At 37.5% G+C, this 20,665-nt stretch overlaps 1 protein-coding gene across 1 annotated transcript in view; it reads right to left on the bottom strand.

The window, feature by feature from the left end:
- Positions 1-3,893: 3,893 nt before the first annotated feature.
- The window catches only part of LOC117409496 (elongation of very long chain fatty acids protein 6-like), a 41,528-nt gene continuing 24,756 nt past the window's right edge, over positions 3,894-20,665 (bottom strand). Inside the window, exons 2-4 of the mRNA XM_034015647.3 lie at positions 20,323-20,454; positions 12,628-12,779; positions 3,894-7,323 (exon numbers count right to left, since the gene is read on the bottom strand). Of these exons, the coding sequence (XP_033871538.1) occupies positions 6,896-7,323; positions 12,628-12,779; positions 20,323-20,454 (712 nt within the window). The 3' untranslated portion in view covers positions 3,894-6,895. The remainder of the gene's footprint in view (positions 7,324-12,627; positions 12,780-20,322; positions 20,455-20,665) is intronic.

The following is a 20,665-nucleotide window of genomic DNA, read 5'->3' as shown; positions in this document are numbered from 1 at the left end:
TCGCCAAAGAGCACATAGATGATCCACAAGACTTCTGGAACAATGTTCTCTGGACAGATGAGTCAAAGGTAGAACTTTTTGGCCTCAATGGGAAACATTATGTTTGGCAAAAACCAAACACTGCAATCGAACAGAAGAACCTTATCCCAACCGTCAAGCATGGTGGTGGGAGTGTGATGGTTTGGGGCTGCTTTGCTGCCTCTGCACCTGGAGGACTTGCCATCATTGACACAACCATGAATTCTGCATTGTATCAGAAGATTCTAGAGGAGAATGTCAGGCCATCCGTCCGTGAGCTGAAGCTGAACCGAAAGTGGGTCATGCAGCAAGACAATGATCCTAAACATACAAGCAGATCTACAAAAGAATGGCTGCAGAAGAAGAAATTCCGTGTTTTAGAATGGCCTAGTCAAAGTCTGGACCTAAACCCCATCGAAATGTTGTGGCAGGACCTGAAGCGAGCTGTCCATGCAAGGAAGCCCTCAAATGTCACTGAGTTGAAGCAGTTCTGTAAGGAGGAATGGGTCAAAATTCCTCAAAACTGACATGAGAGACTGACCAACAGTTACAGGAAACGCTTAGTTGAAGTCATTGCTGCTCAAGGGGGTGCCACAAGTTACTGAATCTAAAGGTTCACATACTTTTTCACACATGGATATTGAATGTTGAATCATTTGTGGATAAATAAATGTTGAAAAAATATCATGTTTTTGTGACATTTGTTTAATCAGGTTATCTTTATCTATTATTAGGACTTAGATTAAGATCTAATAACATTTTAGGTTTGAAATATGTGAAATATGTGAAAATCCTAAGGGGTTCACAAACTTTTTTCTCGGCACTGTATATAAAATGGTCTTAAACCCCTTATTCCTGCCTTGCCCTTGCTCATCGTTCATAAATAAATAACTACAGAAATAAACAGCATGACAGGAAGGATGAGCTGGGAAAAATCTGCACCAACAAATATGTGAGAAATGGACTCTCTTACACTTTGGTCCTTGGTACAGATATTACAAAAATGGTAAAATCGGTCTCCCATAAAACAAATTTAGGAAAACTTATTTAAATAACTGTGCTTGAAGATTTTAGTTTAGCAAAGATGATATATGGTATTTTACATTCCATAACGACATTTAAAAAAATAATACTTTGGCAATACTTAAAAACAGCTGTTATATTCAATACAAATTAATTAATGAATTAAAGAAAAGTGCCACTTTTTAAAAAAATCATGTTGGGGGACATTAACCCTTTGGCAGACTCTCACTGGGATTAACCTTAAGATTAGCATCTGCCCTGGACAGATGTCTGTAAGATAATTACGATCAATAATTATTATCTAAAAAGCTCTTAAAGAAAACAGAAAAAAAACCCACACCAGTAGTAACATTATGTATTATTATTTTAATTGTCTTTAAATTCAGATCATTTGTGATTCGTGATATTTTTTGGATCAAAAGACAAGAGAAACAAACATGTTTCTATTAAAAACAAAAACAAATTGTATTTCAGATCAGTTTGATAAATAAAGAAGACATGGTCAGTTTCCACTTGATGATTTTACTCATACAGGAAAAGTGTCAGAAACAATGTGCAGCTCCTTTTATTTCTGTGACCTATCACACAGTACACAACTATATAGAACTTGGTGAAAACCAGCTTAAAATACAGATTTCTAGTGCTTAGAGTACATTTAATCATAAGTCGGCTGTTTATCAGTTACCTTAAAAAAAAAGGAAACCACAATTACACCACCAGTCGGGTTACCTGACTGCCTTTTGAAAAAACCTTTTAAATAAAGAAAAGTTGTAACATGCCACTAGATGGTGCTATAGGCACTAAGTTAAAAAAAGATCAACTGCGATAAATTAGGCTTTTCCTTTTTTAACCTTTATTTAATGTCAGTGCTCTTTTCAGTCCTCCCTTGTTTAGATAATTTTTTTTAATGATTTTACTGTAAGTCTTTCAAGGTACAAGACTATTGAGACCGATGTGTTTTCTGTGCTTGACAGAATATACATTTCATTCAACCTCTCCCACTTTCACAATTAAAAAGCAGGATGGCACAGCATGTGTTAAGTGTTTCGATTGTTTTTATTTTTATTTTGTGAAAAACAGTAATTTCACCCATACTATAAAACACTCAATAGTGGTAAATTTAGAAATACTAAAACAAACTAGATAAATTCAAAGACAAGTGCTTCAACTGAAAAAAATTGAATAAGCCTGCCATTTAAATTATTAGGCTTATTTGAGTATTTCCAAAAACAGCATTACAGTGTGTTAATAGTATACAGTAATTCTCCTTGAGTAACTTAACATTAAGACCAGCTTCCCATTAAGACCACTCTGTTCGGCCCTTTTAATTTAGAGATCTATTAGAGTGACTGCCTTTTTGTATTCCCAACCTGTAATTAAGACTCACATGTTATTATATTGATGCAAAAAGCAATAGAACTAGTCGGTTAAGCCAGTCCTTCATATCTGTTATCCCTTACCTTGATACTCGAGATGTATTTCAAATCAGATTTTGTTAGTGTTAAAAGAATTCAGTCACTGCATAACTTGTTAGCTCCAAAAAGTTTGCTGCCATCTGATTTCATGGTCGAAATTCTATACACAAATGTTGCTGGCAACGCATGTATTGTGTACAATTTTAGAATCAAAATTGATTATTTTGCAAGAACCAATTCATACATTTCGGTTCAAAGTTTATTCTTTTGGCATTCTTTCTTTATACCCCATCCCCCTAACTCGGAACAAGAGGGTCCATCCTTTTTGTGGGGATTCAAGGGTTATTATAACTACAATCAAGAAGACTGTTACAATGCATCTTATGATACACTTTATTATTATTATTTGTTTATTTAGCAGACGCCTTTATCCAAGGCGACTTACAGAGACTAGGGTGTGTGAACTATGCATCAGCTGCAGAGTCACTTACAACTACGTCTCACCCGAAAGACGGAGCACAAGGAGGTTAAGTGAATTGCTCAGGGTCGCACAATGAGTCAGTGGCTGAGGTGGGATTTGAACTGGAGACCTCCTGGTTACAAGCCCTTTTCTTTAACCACTGGACCACACACCCTCCTTGGGAACTTATACACTTAATAAGTTCCAATAAGCCAGACTTAAATAAATGTATATTGCATTAACATTTTTTGCATTGACATTTTTTGAATATTGATCAAACTGCCTCTTTGAGCTGTGTTCAGTTTTGCAGTATCTTGCATGGAACATTCAATCAAACAAAACCATCTGCTGTGTGCAAGACCATGTGCATATCAACTGCTGTACCATGTATGCCAGTATAAACTAAACATCTTGGATTAAAGTAGACTGCAATGTCCTGTTCCCGACATGTCTTCTGTAGTATGTAAGGGCTGTTGCAAATCAGGTTCAGTCAGGTTCTGCAAGACAGGAACGCGCTTGGCAAGTGCTTTGATATCAATATTCCTTGTGAAACATCAGCAATCTGTGCTGTCTAAAAGGTGATGGCTGAATGAGGCTTCATGGAGAATAGAATGTGCTGCAGAATTACATACAGATGTCAGGACTGCCCAGTCCCTGACCACATTCCGGCGCCTCCTTAAGACTCACCTCTTCAGACAGCACCTGTAGAACTCCTCTGTTTTTCCCCTTTGACACTTATCACCCTTCCTTAAATGTGCTTTACTTGCTCTTATCTAATAATAATACAAATAATAAATAGAGGCAGCCATCATTGAGGGACATATTTAAATCGCCTTCAATAATCACGTTGAATCAGTCCCTTCCTGGCTTCCCATGGCGGCGCTGTAGGTTTATTGGCATGTTTTTCTCTTACTATCAATATCAACAATAATGACTATAGTATTATAATACTATTTTGAGGAAATCAACACAAAACATTTTTTGTTATTTAAGAATGTATTTTAATGATACAGGCAGACACACAATTCAATGTAAACATGGGTGCTAATCCATGTTGAATCTGCAGCTAATACACAGAACACACAGTGAAAAGGACTAAAACAAGACACAATTAGCCTGAACTAATGGGTACACAGAGTGCAATATTTAACAGCTGTCATATCGCAGGTTGGTGTGGGAGGCTGTTTTAGAGAGGTAAGCAGGTCCTTTTTCTGTACGATCTGTTACAAAGACCGTCACTCTGAAAAAAATCAAACCTCAGCAAAAACTTTGACAACACAGAACGCTACAGCATAGTACAGTGCTTTCCTTGTGAATGAAAAAGCGTCCCGTGAGATTGGGCTGTGCACACAAAAAATGATCTCTATGAAATACGGTTTGACCTTATTAATTCAGTGCTAGAGTACACTGCTAATCACAATTGGTTTGCCTGTAATAGATATAACAATACACTGCTTTTAGACTACCTTCATAAAAATGTAATACATTGTCTAATGTACAGACATATCTCGTCTTTGCATGGCTGGCCACAGTGATACAACATACTGTTCTCCATGAGCAGTATTGATAAATAGTTAGTATGCTTGAAAACTCATAGGATAGCAATATTCTGACTGTCATTCTAACACTTTATGAATATGGCTGCATCACATTCTTACTAAACAAGCAACATATATATTTTGTTTTTCATATGGTGTCCCTTTTTAAAATAGCTGGAATTGGCACTCATATGCACAGACACCGGACAACCAATCAATCAAAATCACCCAGTCACTGTATATCTTTTTATAAAGCCTTAAAGGTAAAATATATCTATAGCAGCACATTATGTCCCTCTACAATTGTTGTATGCAAGCACAAACATTTCTTAAAAGCATAGAGCTTGATACAAGATAATATATATGTTCCTTCCGTATTATATTTTGAGCACATTTCTATTCATAGGTTACATACAATAATATCCTGTTTTCTATCATGCTGATTTCCTATGCACTTCATTATAAAGAATAGTATATTCACTGTAAAGAATATTATAATAATTCTAATTTTAAGAACATGAATTTATATTTAAATTGGCTTAACATTTGCTTTGAATAAATTAAACAGTTTGTGATATCTAACCTAACACTCAAATGAAGTAATCACATTATAAAAGCTGATAACATTAGGAAACTACTGTACTTATTTGTGTTAGTTGAACTATGAGGTTAAACTAGGATGCTACCAAGGGTGGAAGTTTCTTTCATTAGCAGATATGGTTAGCTGTATTTAGATTCTGCTGATCCAAGCTGCTGCCTAACAAACCATGCATTTTTTTTTTATCTACCTCAAGGGTATATGATACTTTTTGAAGGTGCACAAACTACTGTACTCTTTTGATAGTGCATGTCAATTTTAAACAAATAAAAACAGCTCAAACCTGGGTATAGTTAAAGAAAGGCTTTGCCCCGTGAAGAACTATGTATCAGAGGGCTCTTATATGAAATGAAATTAAAATACAATACAAGATTGTAAATTCCCCACTTAAAAAAAAAAACAAACAAAAAAAAACCAGTGGAATCAGGGTTTTGCATATTACCTACTTACACATCATCTAACACATTTAATGTACACAGTGCATGAGAATACTTCTGGTTGTATGAATTACTACAAAGAATATTTGATATGTTAACTAATATTTGTTAGAAGTTCCACTAACCTCTCACATTTTTTATTTGCTATGTTTCATACAGTTTTTATTCCTTCAAATAGAAATTAAATTACTGTATCTTACATATGTACTAGAGCAGTGGTTCCCAACCCTGGTCCAGGGGACCCCCTCCGTCTGCTGATTTTCATTCCAACTGAGCTCTCAATTAGTTAACTAGACCCTTAATTGAACTGATCATTTGCTAATTAGACCTTTTTACTTGTTTTCTGCTCTAAAACAGTTGCAGATTTTGAATTAACAATATAATTTTATAAGTAACTTGAACTCTGCAACAGTTTAAGAGCTGAAACAATTAAAAAGTTCTAATTAGCAAATCATCATTTCAATTAAGGGTCTAGTTATAATTGGAATTAAAACCAGCAGACAGAGGGGGTCCCCAGGACTAGGGTTGGGAACCACTGTACTAGAGTATGGCAAGCTAGTGTCTTTGAACTCTGTGCACTTTATTGTCAGTGTGAAAGTCCATTAATTCCATGTGTTGTGTTACTGTAAATGAATGAGATCAGTAAAAAAAAAAAGAAAAACGGCAGATGCCGCAGTAGTACATAGTGGTGTTTCCCTTTTGGGATAATTTCAATTATTGGTTACGTTATTTTGATCATACAACTGCGTTATCCCTTTTAAAAGGTATTTTAAAATCAATATTTTAGTCAGATTAGAATTCATACTAAAAACAGATAATATTGCTTAATATATCCAAAGAAACAGACCTAATTTGATGAAGATTAAGAAGTTTGCAATAATAATCACACTGCCTTTCAATATTTCCACACAATTTACATCAGGAGGGTTCCTGTATAGATGTAAATGCATTTAAAACATAATTTACCTCACTTACAGGTGTTATTACCTATATTCCTTTTGACATGTCTAAAATTCTCTACGCAGGGGTCAGGGGTGGAATGGAAACAAAATGAAAATTGCAACAGAACCCCCCCCCCCCCCCCTCACCTTACAGGGATAATTTCACTTCTTTTCATTCATTTTACTAGTAATATGGTACTTCTTTGCAGTGCTAGTGCATTAGGTACTATTGGTAAGAATCTTTCATTATTGGTCCATCTTTTTTTTTGTGTGTATATAACACAGACAGTCCTCAAACCTTGAAAAGAAAAGGTTCACACATTTACTGGGTTAAACCAAGCTTGCTGTTGGACAGGCTGCGTTGTGTAAGCTGTGCCAGATATGGTTTCACACTCCCTTTCAACGACAACACTGCATTAGTCATCGCCAGGCCCTGAGCTATGGTTTGGGTCCTTTTCCTCAGTTCTACTCGACCTTGCCTGTGTTTTTTTTGCTCTTGTGGATGTACGCCTCAAAGAAGAACCGGCAGAAGAGCACAAAGTAGCTGAGGTACATGAGGGAGGACCACACAATGTTCTGCACGTGTGACGGACACTGCCCTTGCTGCATCCAGGAGAAGACCAGGTAGTTGACTACGCAGCCCACCACCATCTGGGTGATCTGCGTGAGGGTGATGATCATGGCGAACTTGCGGGACACCTGGAAGCCAGCTGCTCGCAAGGCATAGTAGGAGTACATGACTGCATGCACCAGGTAGTTTATTGTCATGAACCAGCCCCCCCCGGCCACCATGTCCTTGTATGAGTACCAGGAGTAGAGGAGCACAGTGATGTGGTGGTACCAGTGCAGGAAGATGAGCTTCTGTTTCCTCAGTATAATGAAGATTGTGTCTCCTGAATGAAAGACAGGAAGTTGCATTACAGACATGAAGGATGATGAACAGAGTCATTGTTCTTAGCTACTCCAAAATAGAACACATAAGTTCGGCTCCTTCATACAGAAAGGGCCTGTTTGGCTTTTCAGAGGAGCTTATAGCTGATCTATGTGAATACATTTAACAAACCTTTGATAGAAGCTGTAGATGTTCAAGTTTACAATGAGCATGCCAGTTTTTATTCTGTAATGCACAACCCTCTTGAGGCCTAAAGTTACTTATCTTCTCACAATTATCCCAGTTTTCATCTGGTGTAATTAACATGAACATAGCCGTTTCTAAGAAATCTAATATAATTAAAAATAGCAACCATTAAAACTACCACTATGGCCAATGTATCCTTAAGCAAGTTCTTATTTATTCGCAAATTAGATCTGTAGCTAATAACCATCTGTGTTAATGTTTTCTATATGCTGAGCACAGCTCACTTTATTATTAACACTGTGTTGACGACATCAAGTCTAAACAATTAAGCCAGTTACAGTATGATAGACGAGGGTCTAATTTCTGGGACAGGCTGGTCAGCATAATAGTGTTGTTATAGCTTTCTTTAAAGGTGCAATGGACCTGGGCTGAACAATTTTGATGCAAAAGAACATTCTGTATGCACACCTACCGTTTGAATACAGAGTATACAGTTCAAATGATTATCACAGACCAATGAACTTCAAATAAAGGGAACTTGTCCAGTAATTGCTATGCTATTACCTTCTCAAGTGTCAAAGCTACCACAATTTGTAAGTGTGATATCCAGTATCTGAGTGAACATAAGGAGGTAAAGCAAATGGAAAATGAAAAACACAATATGATCATGGAGCCTTAGTTAATAATTATGTATTAGACACACTGACACACAGTAAGTTGCCTGCAGATGTGGGCTTTTTTCTTTCTTTTTTTTTTTAAGACATCCGATACAGTACTATAACGCAACAGTTTGCCACAGAGACAAAGCCTTATGTTATTTATCTTAGTTTCCTTTTACATGTATTCTATCTATATATCCCTCGTCCCAGCCACCGGTTATCTTCAGGACTGTTCAGTCTTTTACTGCTTTCCGCCTTCTTCTCAAAACTCACAAATGTTGGGTGAACATTCCACATATACAGTACGGAGCATGGCAGACAGCAAAAAACGAAAATAAAATGTTAAAATTAAACTCGATGGACAGAGTAAGAAAAGATATAACTGTTGCAGAATCTACATTGCATGGATGGCTAAAATTGAAGAAAAATGTACAGGTTTTCTTGATAAGATTGACTCCAAAGAGGGCTGCTGTAGGAAAAAAAATTGCTGCACTAGGAGGCAAGCTGCTATGTGAATGTGCTGCTGTCAGAGTGCAAGACTGTTGTTTTTGGTGTGGCCCAGGCTAACGGGCTGGGAATAATTGTCCCAATAAACTGTGGATTCCAGTACCTGCAAATTGTGTGTCTCCTTCCCTCATTTTCCACCGTACACTATAATATTAATTTGGCTTGTGGGCATTGTAAATCATTCCAGGAACAAAAATGCCAATATCTATTATAAGGTGAAACACAAATATGCAGTCTCCTAATTATGAACCCCGAAAACCTCATTATAACGGGGTAGCATTATATATATATATATATATATATATATATATATATATATACACTACCGGTCAAAAGTTTTAGAACACCCCCATTTTTCCAGTTTTTATTGAAATTTAAGCAGTTCAAGTCCAGTGAATAACCTGAAATGGTACAAAGGAAAGCGGTAAACTGCCAGAGGTTAAAAAAAAAGTTTAGGTTACCAAAAACTGAAAAATAATGTACATTTCAGAGTTATACAAAAAGGCCTTTTTCAGGGAACAAGTAATGGGTTAACAACTTACAGCTGTTCTGCAGCAATGGAAGTAAATTAAGCCTTGAAAGTTGATGCTAACAATTCCTACAGGTGTCCCAACTTTTGTTGATTACTTACAAACCCTCTGTCTGTATAAAAGCAGTGTTGGAACAGACTGTGTTACTACACCCTCTTAAGCATTATTTGGACAGTATTGTACTGCAGGAAGTAGTATATTGCTCTCATAATGGCGAGAAAAAGGCAATTAACAAAGGAAGACAGACAGACCATTATAACCCTTAAAAGTGTAGGTCTTTCCTTTAGAGAAATTGCAAAGAAAGCCAAGGTGCCAGTGAGTACAGTTTCCTACACCATCAAAAGGCACTTGGAAACTGGAGGAAACTGGAAAGACAGGAAGAGGTCTGGCAGATCCAAAGCCACAACAGAATCAGAAGACAAGTTTCTGAGAGTCAACAGCTTGCGTGATAGGCAGCTCACAGGACAACAGCTTCAAGCACAGCTTAACACTGGTCGAAGTAAGCAAGTCTCAGTTTCAACTGTGAAGAGAAGACTTCGAGCTGCAGGTTTGACAGGTCGAGTGGCAGTAAGAAAGCCATTGCTAAGATGGCAAAATAAGAAAAAGAGGCTTGCCTGGGCCATGAAGCACCGCCAGTGGACTACTGAAGACTGGAAGAAGGTCTTATGGACCGATGAATCAAAATTTGAAATCTTCGGTTCATCTCGCAGGGTTTTTGTACACCGTCGAGTAGGCGAAAGGCTGGTTCCTCGGTGTGTGACACCAACTGTCAAACATGGAGGAGGAAGCATGATGGTCTGGGGCTCTTTTGCTGGATCCAGAGTCGGCGACTTGCACAGAGTGAGTGGCACCCTGAACCAAAACTGCTACCACAGCATTTTGCAGCGCCATGCAATACCCTCTGGTATACACCTAGTTGGTCAGGGGTTCATCCTACAGCAAGATAATGACCCAAAACATACCTCCAGGCTATGTCAGAACTACCTTAGAAGAAAAGAACAAGATGGTAGGCTTCAAATCATGGAATGGCCATCACCATCTCCAGACTTAAACCCCATCGAGCTGGTTTGGGATGAACTGGACAGAAGGGTGAAAGCAAAGCAACCTACAAGTGCAACACATTTGTGGGAACTTCTGCAACAGTGTTGGGAAGAACTTTCCGAACAATATTTGATTTACATTGTAGAAAGAATGCCACGAGTGTGTTCGGCTGTTATATCTGCAAAAGGTGGCTACTTTGATGAGTCAAAAATTTTGATTAAATTTTGTTAAACAAAACGATTCTATGACTTCTTTTTTTATCTCCAATTGTTTATTTGTTCTATGCTTTAATTTCAGAGTACATTGAGACATTAAACTGCGTAAATTTCAATAAAAACTGGAAAAATTGAGGTGTTCTAAAACTTTTGACCGGTAGTATATATATATATATATATATATATATATATATATATATATATATATATATATATATATATATATATATATAGTGATGGAGTGGACTCTCCTATCAAGAATAGGGAGGCTTTAGGACCCTGGGGGATTAGGAGAGGACACTCAGTCTTAGTATGACTGAAGGTACTAGGAGGCCATTTTTGACTTTTTGACTTTAAACCTACTCAAGAACTTCAACTGTTTATATCCCGCCTCTGCTCACTTATGTTTGGCCTGTCACAGAGAAAATGCAGATCTTCTATTGGTTGATTTTATTTTATATAAAATAAAATTCTGCAGGATTAAATTGTAAACAAAAAAAATAATCTGCAATCAACTCTTTTGTTGATTAATCAGTTAATCAGAGCAGACCCTCTCTCTCTCTCTAGTTTACTGTTGCTGCCTCCTGTGTACTGTTGTTAATTTAATTCTAAATAAAAGTAATTTCACAACCCCACCACTGAAAGTTAATTTTCCCTGTTTAAACACAATATGTATTTACACAACAATAAGAGGAATCCACATTAACTAGTATGCAACGTTCATTTATGTCCCAACGTGTTTGAGGGGTGGAAAAGCTGCTTACAAACCAGGATGCTGTTGGGAGGTCTGCCTATTTAGACATATTATAACTCATGACCCTATTGGAACCTATTTGCAGTAACTACATTTACAGTACAATTTCACCGAGAGTGTTATTTAAACATCTTGCAAATATTCTGTATGTTTAATCTATTTATATAGAACCTGCTGTGGTTTTAACAAATATGTCAGTAACACACATCCTCTGCTATATTACAGAATAATATAGAATAAGAATTAGCAATGAAATGTATAAGCATTTCTCCCGATTAATGTGTGACATACAGACAGATAGATAGATGTATATAAATGTAAGTGTAACTTGATTGGAGGTGGCCACCAAACACTATAAAACATACAATATAGGCTTCTACCAGTCAGAGTTGTTCATTTCAGGTTTTGTAACTTCAATGGGTGTTTGTCTCCTTTAAGAAAAAAATAGTGTGCTTGACACTTTGAAACTAATGGCTTAGTGATTTGTTCCGTTTCATGTGTTCACTATAGATCATAAAATGTAACGTACATAACAAACTCTTAATGCACCACTGTGCACATTTAAATGCATCAGAGTAGTTCAAGGAAGAGATAGACCCTGGCTTGCATGTATTTTTAACTCAGTAAATAGCTTGTTGAGCTTTGCTCTTATTTACTCTCCATCTACTATGGTAGGGAGATCATTGTTCGTAAAATGTTATTAAGCCCAAGCCAAAGCCAAAACTGGTATGATCATAACCACAAAGCTCTGTTTAAAAAGTATGCATTTCTGTAAGTACACAAAATACTGTATAGGTACTGACTATTAAAAAAAAACAACTGCTTAGAGTGACTTGCAGCTAATGGAGAAGTATGGATAACTATCACCTTTTCTGTTAAGTAGGTTGATGTACAGGCACAGTCCTTGAAATCAAGCATTATTGTATCATAGCAAAGCATTTGCTCAAATCATCAAGATGAAAAGCATATAATGACTTGCATTACTAGGATGCAAGGCAACACATACATTGTAATAATAACAACATCAACAACAACAAGATAGTAAAAAAAATGCAAGCATGTCTCGTAACTTTGGGTGAAAGGATAAGGCAACTGAAAGCAAATAAACAAGCAAGCAGATGAGGCTGATTGTTACCGTTGTAATCCAATCTAACGTAAAGCTTTTCAAATTTGTTCTACTAACGATTTGTGGTTGTTTATTATGTATTTCGTGCAGCTGATTGGTTCATGTCATTGTTAAGCTTTACATTATTGGGTTTTTGCTTTGTCCACTTTATCTGAATCAATAATCCTATCCCCTCATTACTGCACGTGTGTGCGTGTGCACGCACATGTGTATCTTGGCATCATATATTTCATCATGTATATAAAATATATGCTAGACATTTTTTTTTTAAATTGCACATCACTTACCTAGCTCAGGAGCCTTGCTTAGCACAAATGCATAAGCCCAGAATTTGCTGACTGGTCCATTGTAGAAACTCTGATCGCAAACTGACTGCTTTAGCCCTTTGGTCATCAGGATATACACCATATATCCCCCTGTGCGGGCAGCACCAAAAATACTTAATGCCAAAGAAACAAAGAAAAATGTGTTATTGCAGAGTACTAAGGAGGGTAGCAAGCATTCAAATTATACAAACTTGTATAAACAGATCTCAGATAATATGCTTTGTACATAGCAAATACTGCAGAAAAATAGCTATGATTGGTCAATCGTTTTCTTCACTCATGGAGACCTGTGCTTCAGTTTGGCTTCAGGGATGCTTAATATCAGTATCTTTCATCTTGCGACCTGTTTCATAGTATGGAGCCAACGCAAATATACTTTTATTCAAAATCCACATCTCTATCTGTTGTAATGTAAGCACCCTGACATTTTCACTCTAACTGCTCTGACAAAGGATCACACTTAAAAACTGAGAAATAGTCTTACCTTCGTGCTTCATGACAAAAAGTATGTCAAGCACAGCTCAGCAAAGACAATAACATAGAGTGAGCTACAGAACTGGAAATCTTAAAACGTTGGGTTTTTATCATAACCCTGGTTCCCTAAAATAGAAATGCATTCAGTGCCAGCTCACCGAAGGGCCTCATCACAGGCCAACGTGGACCAGCTGCAAACTTTACTACCCAAGCAACAATTGTGAAGGCTCCCAGACCAGGTTTGCGTATATTTCTTTCTTTTCTATCTATCACTTAATGCTCTCGCTCCTCTTGTACCTGTTTGTTTTCGCCTCGACACCACCCTCTTCCACAGCCATTTCTACTCCCTCTCCTCTTCTGCTCCCTACCATGACTAACTTTAATATCCCCGTAATCCTCTCCTCCTGCTCCTGTCCTCTGGTTCCTCTCTGTCACTACAAATCTAACTCCTCTAACCTGATCTCCCTGCCTCTCCCTTTTCCTCTGGTTTTGTTGTATTATGATTTAAATGTATTGTTTAGTGATGAAAAACACAATGTTTGTTATTATTGTTTTACAGCCTGGATGGGGTTAAAATCCCCCATCCAGCTAAAACTTGTGCGTAACTTGGCCATGTCCCAATTAATCAAGTAATTACCAATTGGGAGATGGCCACATATATAAAAGCGAAGCAGCTGCTGCTGTGGAGTTGATGGGAGTGGCAGAGAGTTTGGAGAAAGGAGACAGAGAGACAGTAAGAGTTATAAAACTAAAAACAATTGCTACTCGTGCTGGCTTTACACCAGGACGATATTTGTTTTAATTATTGTCTTTTGTTTTGGCCACTGTGCCGTTTTGTTTGTGTATCAGTGTTTTGAGTTTAAACCTTTTATTTAATAAATAAACGTGCATCAGCGCCTCTACCCGCATTGAGCCTGTGTGTATTTCTTACTGGTCTGATGTCACCACGAAGCTATTTGTGACAGGGAACCAGGGTTATGATAATAACCCAACGTTCCCTTTCAAGTACGAAATGTAACCATTACAGAATGGGTCAGTATTTCCAAGCCGTCGCCAGGGCAGGATTGCTGAACGACTGGAATGCTACAGGCTAAGTCGAAGGCAGCCTTGTGCGTTACCATTTGGAACCCCAGTAACAAGTAGCTAGGGTGAAAAAATGGAGGGAGTTTCACCTCTATGCCTGTGTTGTAAGGGTTGACTGGGTAGCCGCCCTAGCACTCTAATTCCAAAACCAGGGTTTTGAGGATCTACGACATTAAGTCTGTAGAACATAGTAAAGGTATGGGGAGTAGCCCCCACCGCCGCATTTCATATGTCTTCGACAGATGCACCTGGAATAAAGCCCATGCGATTGCAGGATCCCTGGTTGATAGGGCCGTGAGCATTTCTGGAGAGGGTCAACTCACAGGCAGTCTTGATCGTGTCTGCTATCCACTTGGACAGCCGCTGCTTAGACAGGGCTTGACCATGGGACTTTGCACCATAGCCGACAAAAAACTGTTTAGACTGCCTCCAACTTTTTGTCCTGTCAACATAATATGCCAGGGCCCGAACTGGACAGAGCGTATGGAGCTGTCGCTCCCTGTCAGATTGGAAAGGAGGTGGATGGAAAGCCTCCAATTCCACAGACTGGTTAACATGGAAAGCTGAGATAGTCTTCAGCAAGAAGGCAGGATTGGTATGGAGTGCGACCTTTGTCTAATCTCCATTTGTGACCCCTGGTCCTTGTTTACATAGTCTTCTTTGTTCAAGACTGAACAGATTCAATTCTTTTAGCCTGTCTGCATATGACATGCCTTTTAAACCCAGAATAATTCTGGTCGCTCTTCTTTGCACTCTTTCTACAGCAGCAATATCCTTTTTGTAGCGAGGTGACCAGAACTGAACACAATATTCTAGATGAGGTCTTATCAATGCATTGTAACATTTTAACATTACTCCCCTTGATTTGAATTCAACACGTTTCACTATGTATCTGAGCATTTTGTTGGGCTTTTTTATAGTTTCCCCACATTGTCAAGATGAAGACATTTCTGAGTCAACATAAACTCCTAGATCTTTTTCATAAATTCCTTCTTCTATTTCAGTATCTCCCATAAGGTATTTATAATGGACATTTTTATTGCCTGCGTGCAGTACCTGACACTTTTCTCTATTTAATGTAATTTGCCATGTGTGTACCCAGTTCTGAATGCTGTCAAGATCATTTTGAATGTCCTTTGCTGCTGCAATGGTGTTTGCCACTCCTATTTTTGTGTTGTCTGCAAATTTAACAAGTTTGCTTGCTATACCAGAATCTAAGTCATTAATGTAGATTAGGAAGAGCAGAGGACCTAATACTCGAGCTGCGAGCTGCTGGCTTCACGTGGGGCACAAGGCCGCTGCAGGACATAACTAGCAACAGGCTGTAGTGCACACAAATACATGTATAGGAGGCTGTGTGGTCCAGTGGTTAAAGAAAGGGGCTTGTAACCAGAAGATCCCCGGTTCAAATCCCACCTCAGCCACTGACTCATTGTGTGACCTTGAGCAAGTCACTTAACCTCCTTGTGCTCCGTCTTTCGGATGAGATGTAATTGTAAGTGACTCTGCAGCTGATGCATAGTTCACACACCCTAGTCTCTGTAAGTCGTAAGTTGGATAAAGGCGTCTGCTAAATAAACAAATAATAATAAAACAGAAAAAACTATTACAGCGATTTGTTTAATTATCACATACAAAATGTGTAAAAACATCAGATGTGAAATATATACAGATATAAGCACTGTCAGGTCAGTCTTGAAAGGAAAAATGTCTCTGAGATCTGTGAGTGCAGTTTATTTGATACCTCGGGGGCGGAGTCATGACTGCGTCACAGGCTTGGTGAGCAGCTTTGGTATACAATATTCACGATTCGGGTCTGTGACAGGGATGACGAGTGGTCTGACGTCAGGCAGAAGCAGGAACAAAAATACTGACACCGGGGAAGTACTGCAGTTCAAAAGGCTTGCGCAGTTTTATTTAAATAATCCAAAAATAAATAAAATATTCAAACACAAAACACTCGCTCACAGAGCGAAAATAAAAGGTTTAAACAAAAACAAATCACGGACACAAAATAAATCAAACACAGGTCAGGCTGGGCAGATTGCCTTCACTGTTCCTATGTTATTTTCTTTTAGTTTCGTTTTTCGTTTTCAATCTCCGTCTCGCTCTCTCCGCACCTACAACACCCCCCTCGAGCTAGAGAGCTGCAGGCTTTTTATAACAGGTGACCATCTCCCGATTAGCAACAAATTAAATCACCTAATTAATTCGGGAGATGGCCACCTTCTGCACAAGTTTTAATTATGTTGTGGATGGGGCTACCCATCCACGCTAAACAAAACAAACTGGCTACGCCGTCAAAATACAAACAATAAAACATACGACGCTCGCCGACATAAATACAATAAATCATAATAAACAAAAAACAATAATCTGCACAGGGGCGGAGGGGACTCCGTTCCAAAAATAAACAAAACAATGTACAGGGCTGCTCGCCCTGTTACAGGGTCTTTAGGAGGTAAATACCCATTCGGTAATGGTTACATTTCGTACTTGAAAGGGTTTTTTTTTTTTCCTATGGTAAAGGTAACACTGATTTGAGCAGTATTTAAAAGAAGACCATTTTTATGCACATATATATTAATAGAACCCTCTGGGCTAATGCAAAAAATATAAATTTTAGGTTATAAAATATGTTTAGTGTTGAAATTCCTTTTGAATTGGTCACTGTGAATAATAGTTAAGCTGGCAAATGAACCGGCTATTAATCTCCTAACCATTTTTTATACAGTATTGCACATGTAATATGTTGTCAATAAAACAGCAATTGAACATTGTTCGATATTTTTTTGCATGCACACATTTTATATATCAATTTTATATGCCAACCGATATCTTGTAACAATTGTAAGTCATCCTGGATAAGGGCGTCTGCTAAGAAATAAATAAATAATAATGTAAGTACAGTACAAGCAAATTCAGTCACCTATAACAGATTGGACTGTTGCCTTGAGTCATTGTTGTTTCGATAACTAACACTATAATTAAAACGTTTTAGAAATGTTTGGTATTATGTGCGTTTTTATTGTTGCTGGGAAGATTATGTTCTGATGTGAACAATCATCTGTGCTGCAGAATGGTGAAGCCCCCCCAATTGCCTTTACTGACTGAGTAGATTTTTACACATATCAGGCTTCAGCATATTTTGCCCATCCTATCGTAGGTTATCTTCTAGTATTTAAGACATCAAAAATAACTGCTTACCACAGCAGTCTGTAAAGTGAGAACCATCAGCTGGATTCTAGAAGCAAGGCAACATTACATTCCTGAAACAGTTATATCCCTGTACTTTATACTGCATGTATGAAATAACATTTTGTGAATTACAAAATTGATAATGAAACCACTGCTAATCCGCAAGGCAATTAAGCTTAAGAAAATTATAATCAGGTTTCATTTCACTCTGTCACTTTAATAAGACCAGAAATGCACAGTACATTTATGTCACATTTCACATGCACACATGTTATAAATATTTATGTAGAACAAGAGTCAAAGCAACTTGGTATGGGTAGTAAATATCACAGCAGTCTTAACTAGTGTATTGTTGTTGTTTAGAATCACTTTGTAAATATTCATACATCATGGTAACAGTTTACAGAATCCCTGAGGCCTCAATAGCTATTAGAAGAGCCCTGACCTCATATAAACTGCCAGTTTCTCCTGCTTTATGCCACGCCGCCACTACCACCAAAAAAACAAACACATTCTTGAAACCAAAGCATTCCATATTGAGTTCCTGCTGTAAAAAAATCATACCCGAGGCACCTCTCCTTCAAAGCACTGACTGGAAGTGCACAGACCACAGTTTCTAGCTGAGGCCAGTTCACTTCTACTGGTGTCAATATTCCCTCACACAGACCAGACTGTAACGAACCCTGTTCACAGTGGAAGTAATACCTAATTTGTTCTATGTGGTATTTATTACTGATATTTCTGCAGGGGATGGGTTAACAGTTATAATCTGGTGTATCAACTATACTTAGAGATACGACATGCTAGAGAGCTTTTTGGAGGCCACAGGAGTGCTTTAAAATTCAATTTTGCCAAAGGTCACCAGGATGTGAAGACTGAAAGAAAATGATATACAAAGTGAATGTAAACAAGAACAAGAAGAATTAAATGGTAGTTTGTATACCAATACCAAGGGGCTCATTAGGTGCTTCCGTTATATTAGCATGCATAAAATATGGCCAACAACCTCCAAATTACATTTTGGATTTTTCTGGACCTATTGCGTAATGTGAACTGAATATGCAAAGAAAACAGCAAACAGACATCCCAATGTTTTAGATGTATTCCAGAAAAGGACGATTGTAAAATATGCAAGAAATGCAAACTTCATATACCAAAAACATAAAACAACACTAGGCACCTCACAGTCATGCAGTGATGTGTTTTCATGCAGTTACTGTATGGATAAGAAATAAATACAGCATTTAAAGATGCAAGCTTGCTTATCGTTTGGACACATTGAGCATCACTGAACTTCAAATATAAAAATCTGGTCCTAAACTAGGTTAAAGAATGTTCACATTTTGCTTGCCTGGCCTACCAGGAAGTCTGTTACTGATTTCGGTCATTTCACCCTTGCAGGGTCTTTGGTGTCAAAGCATGTTACTGGATGAAAGGATATCAGTCAATAGGGGAAGCAGCTGATTTCAACTTACTGTCCAAACAAATGTTAAAGCAAAGTTTCTCCCCATACCAACAAACTGATAAAGACGTAGTCTTCATTAGCCCAAGCAAAAAAGGGGACCATGACTAGATCCTTTCAGAGAGCGTGTTATGTTAAAGTGTCACATACCATTGGATGATGAGAGATAATGAGATGAGGAGATAACAAATGTCATTTATAACAAAATACAATTTGTGTGTGTACAAAAAAAGTGTGACAATATGATTAATGCCACATTGATGTAGAGGGATACATATCACAATTCTATTGTTTTTCCAGACTTAGCTTTAGGACACATCAAAAGCACAAGGGTGCTGCAAGGATGCCAATTTGGCCAGATGGTCACTCTGGGGTTAATAACTCAGTAACCAATTACCTTGTGACACTGACAATGCATATATATATTTTTTGTTGTTGTTAGATAATCTGATGAAACTACTAGATGATAACTACAGTGGTTCAGGAGCTCAAGTACAATAATGTTAACGGTGTCATTGCCCTTTCATCTACACATGCCTCCATCAAATTAATATTTAACATCTCACCAATAGGTAAATTGTTGACACATTATTAACCTGGAGGAGAGGAGTAGTCATGTGTTCAGTGAAATATATTGAATACTTTTGAAAGATCAGACCTCTCAAACATGGCCCCTTTTCAGAGCTTGATTTCATCCCACACAGGCACTCCCTCTCCCTATTATAGGCCAAAAACTTATAATAAGAGATGACAGAGATATGAGATGACAGCTAATAATGTGGGATTCTTCCTAAAACACCAGGCACATTCAAATGCAATATCATCAGATGTGGAATGACCTTTTTTTTTTATTAACATCATATCTGGGACTACACTAGATTAAAAGAAATATCTAAAGAAAATATATTTTCAGGTAGTGTTGTAGTTTCTTGGTCAGGTCTTTGTATCCTATTCACTGACATACTTTATTCACCCAGTAACATACTTGAATAAATGACCTAGGAAGTGTTGCAGGTATAACAGATTCCCTTCCCTGGGGTGTAAGGCATAGCAACTGACAATTAAACAATATCTTGTTTTAAAATGAAAATACATGTTTTCTATAACATGTGTTTCTTACAAAACTGTAAGGGTAAGCCAGGAAAGATTATATTATTTTTCTTTGAATCACTTAGGAAACTGAAACTTGTATCCTTCAAATGCAAGAGGGTCAACACATTAATAAACTGTTGGGCAGGCAAGCACATATTATTTAGCTTAAATTAATTCTTAATTCACAATCCATTTTCCTGGGGATTATAGTAAAGGAGTAGCGGGTTACAATAATAGCTTCCTTCTATTATTCAGTGGCAGGCTATAAGATGAAAATGAGTAAGCATTAACCAGCTTACATTAAACATCTGGCAGGCTTTCTCCTTTACAAAACAACCTGTACTTACCTAAAGACTGCAAGGCTCATTGACCAGAGCACTAGAAGTTTCCGTAATTCAAACTTTTCACGCTGTTTCATCAAGTGTCTGCCACCAAATATAAAGGCTGCGTAGAGAGCAGAGAATAAGAATGACTTCTTCCTGCAAGAGAAAGTGTAGATTTTACCAAACCATAATACTGACACAAACTTGAACCTGAATCTTAATTCTCTATGCTACAAAACAGCAAATTGATAAATAAGCTAACATTTAAATACTAAATAAAAAAAAAATAAATAAATAAATAAATAAATAAATAAATAAATAAATAAATAAAAACTTTTGAGAGTCTGTGGTTTAACCTTAATGAGGC

This window comes from Acipenser ruthenus, chromosome 2 (assembly GCF_902713425.1).
Source record: "Acipenser ruthenus chromosome 2, fAciRut3.2 maternal haplotype, whole genome shotgun sequence".
Taxonomy (NCBI): Eukaryota; Metazoa; Chordata; class Actinopteri; order Acipenseriformes; family Acipenseridae; genus Acipenser; species Acipenser ruthenus.
Note: the sequence above shows the minus strand (reverse complement) of the source record. Positions and strands in the feature narration are given on the sequence as shown.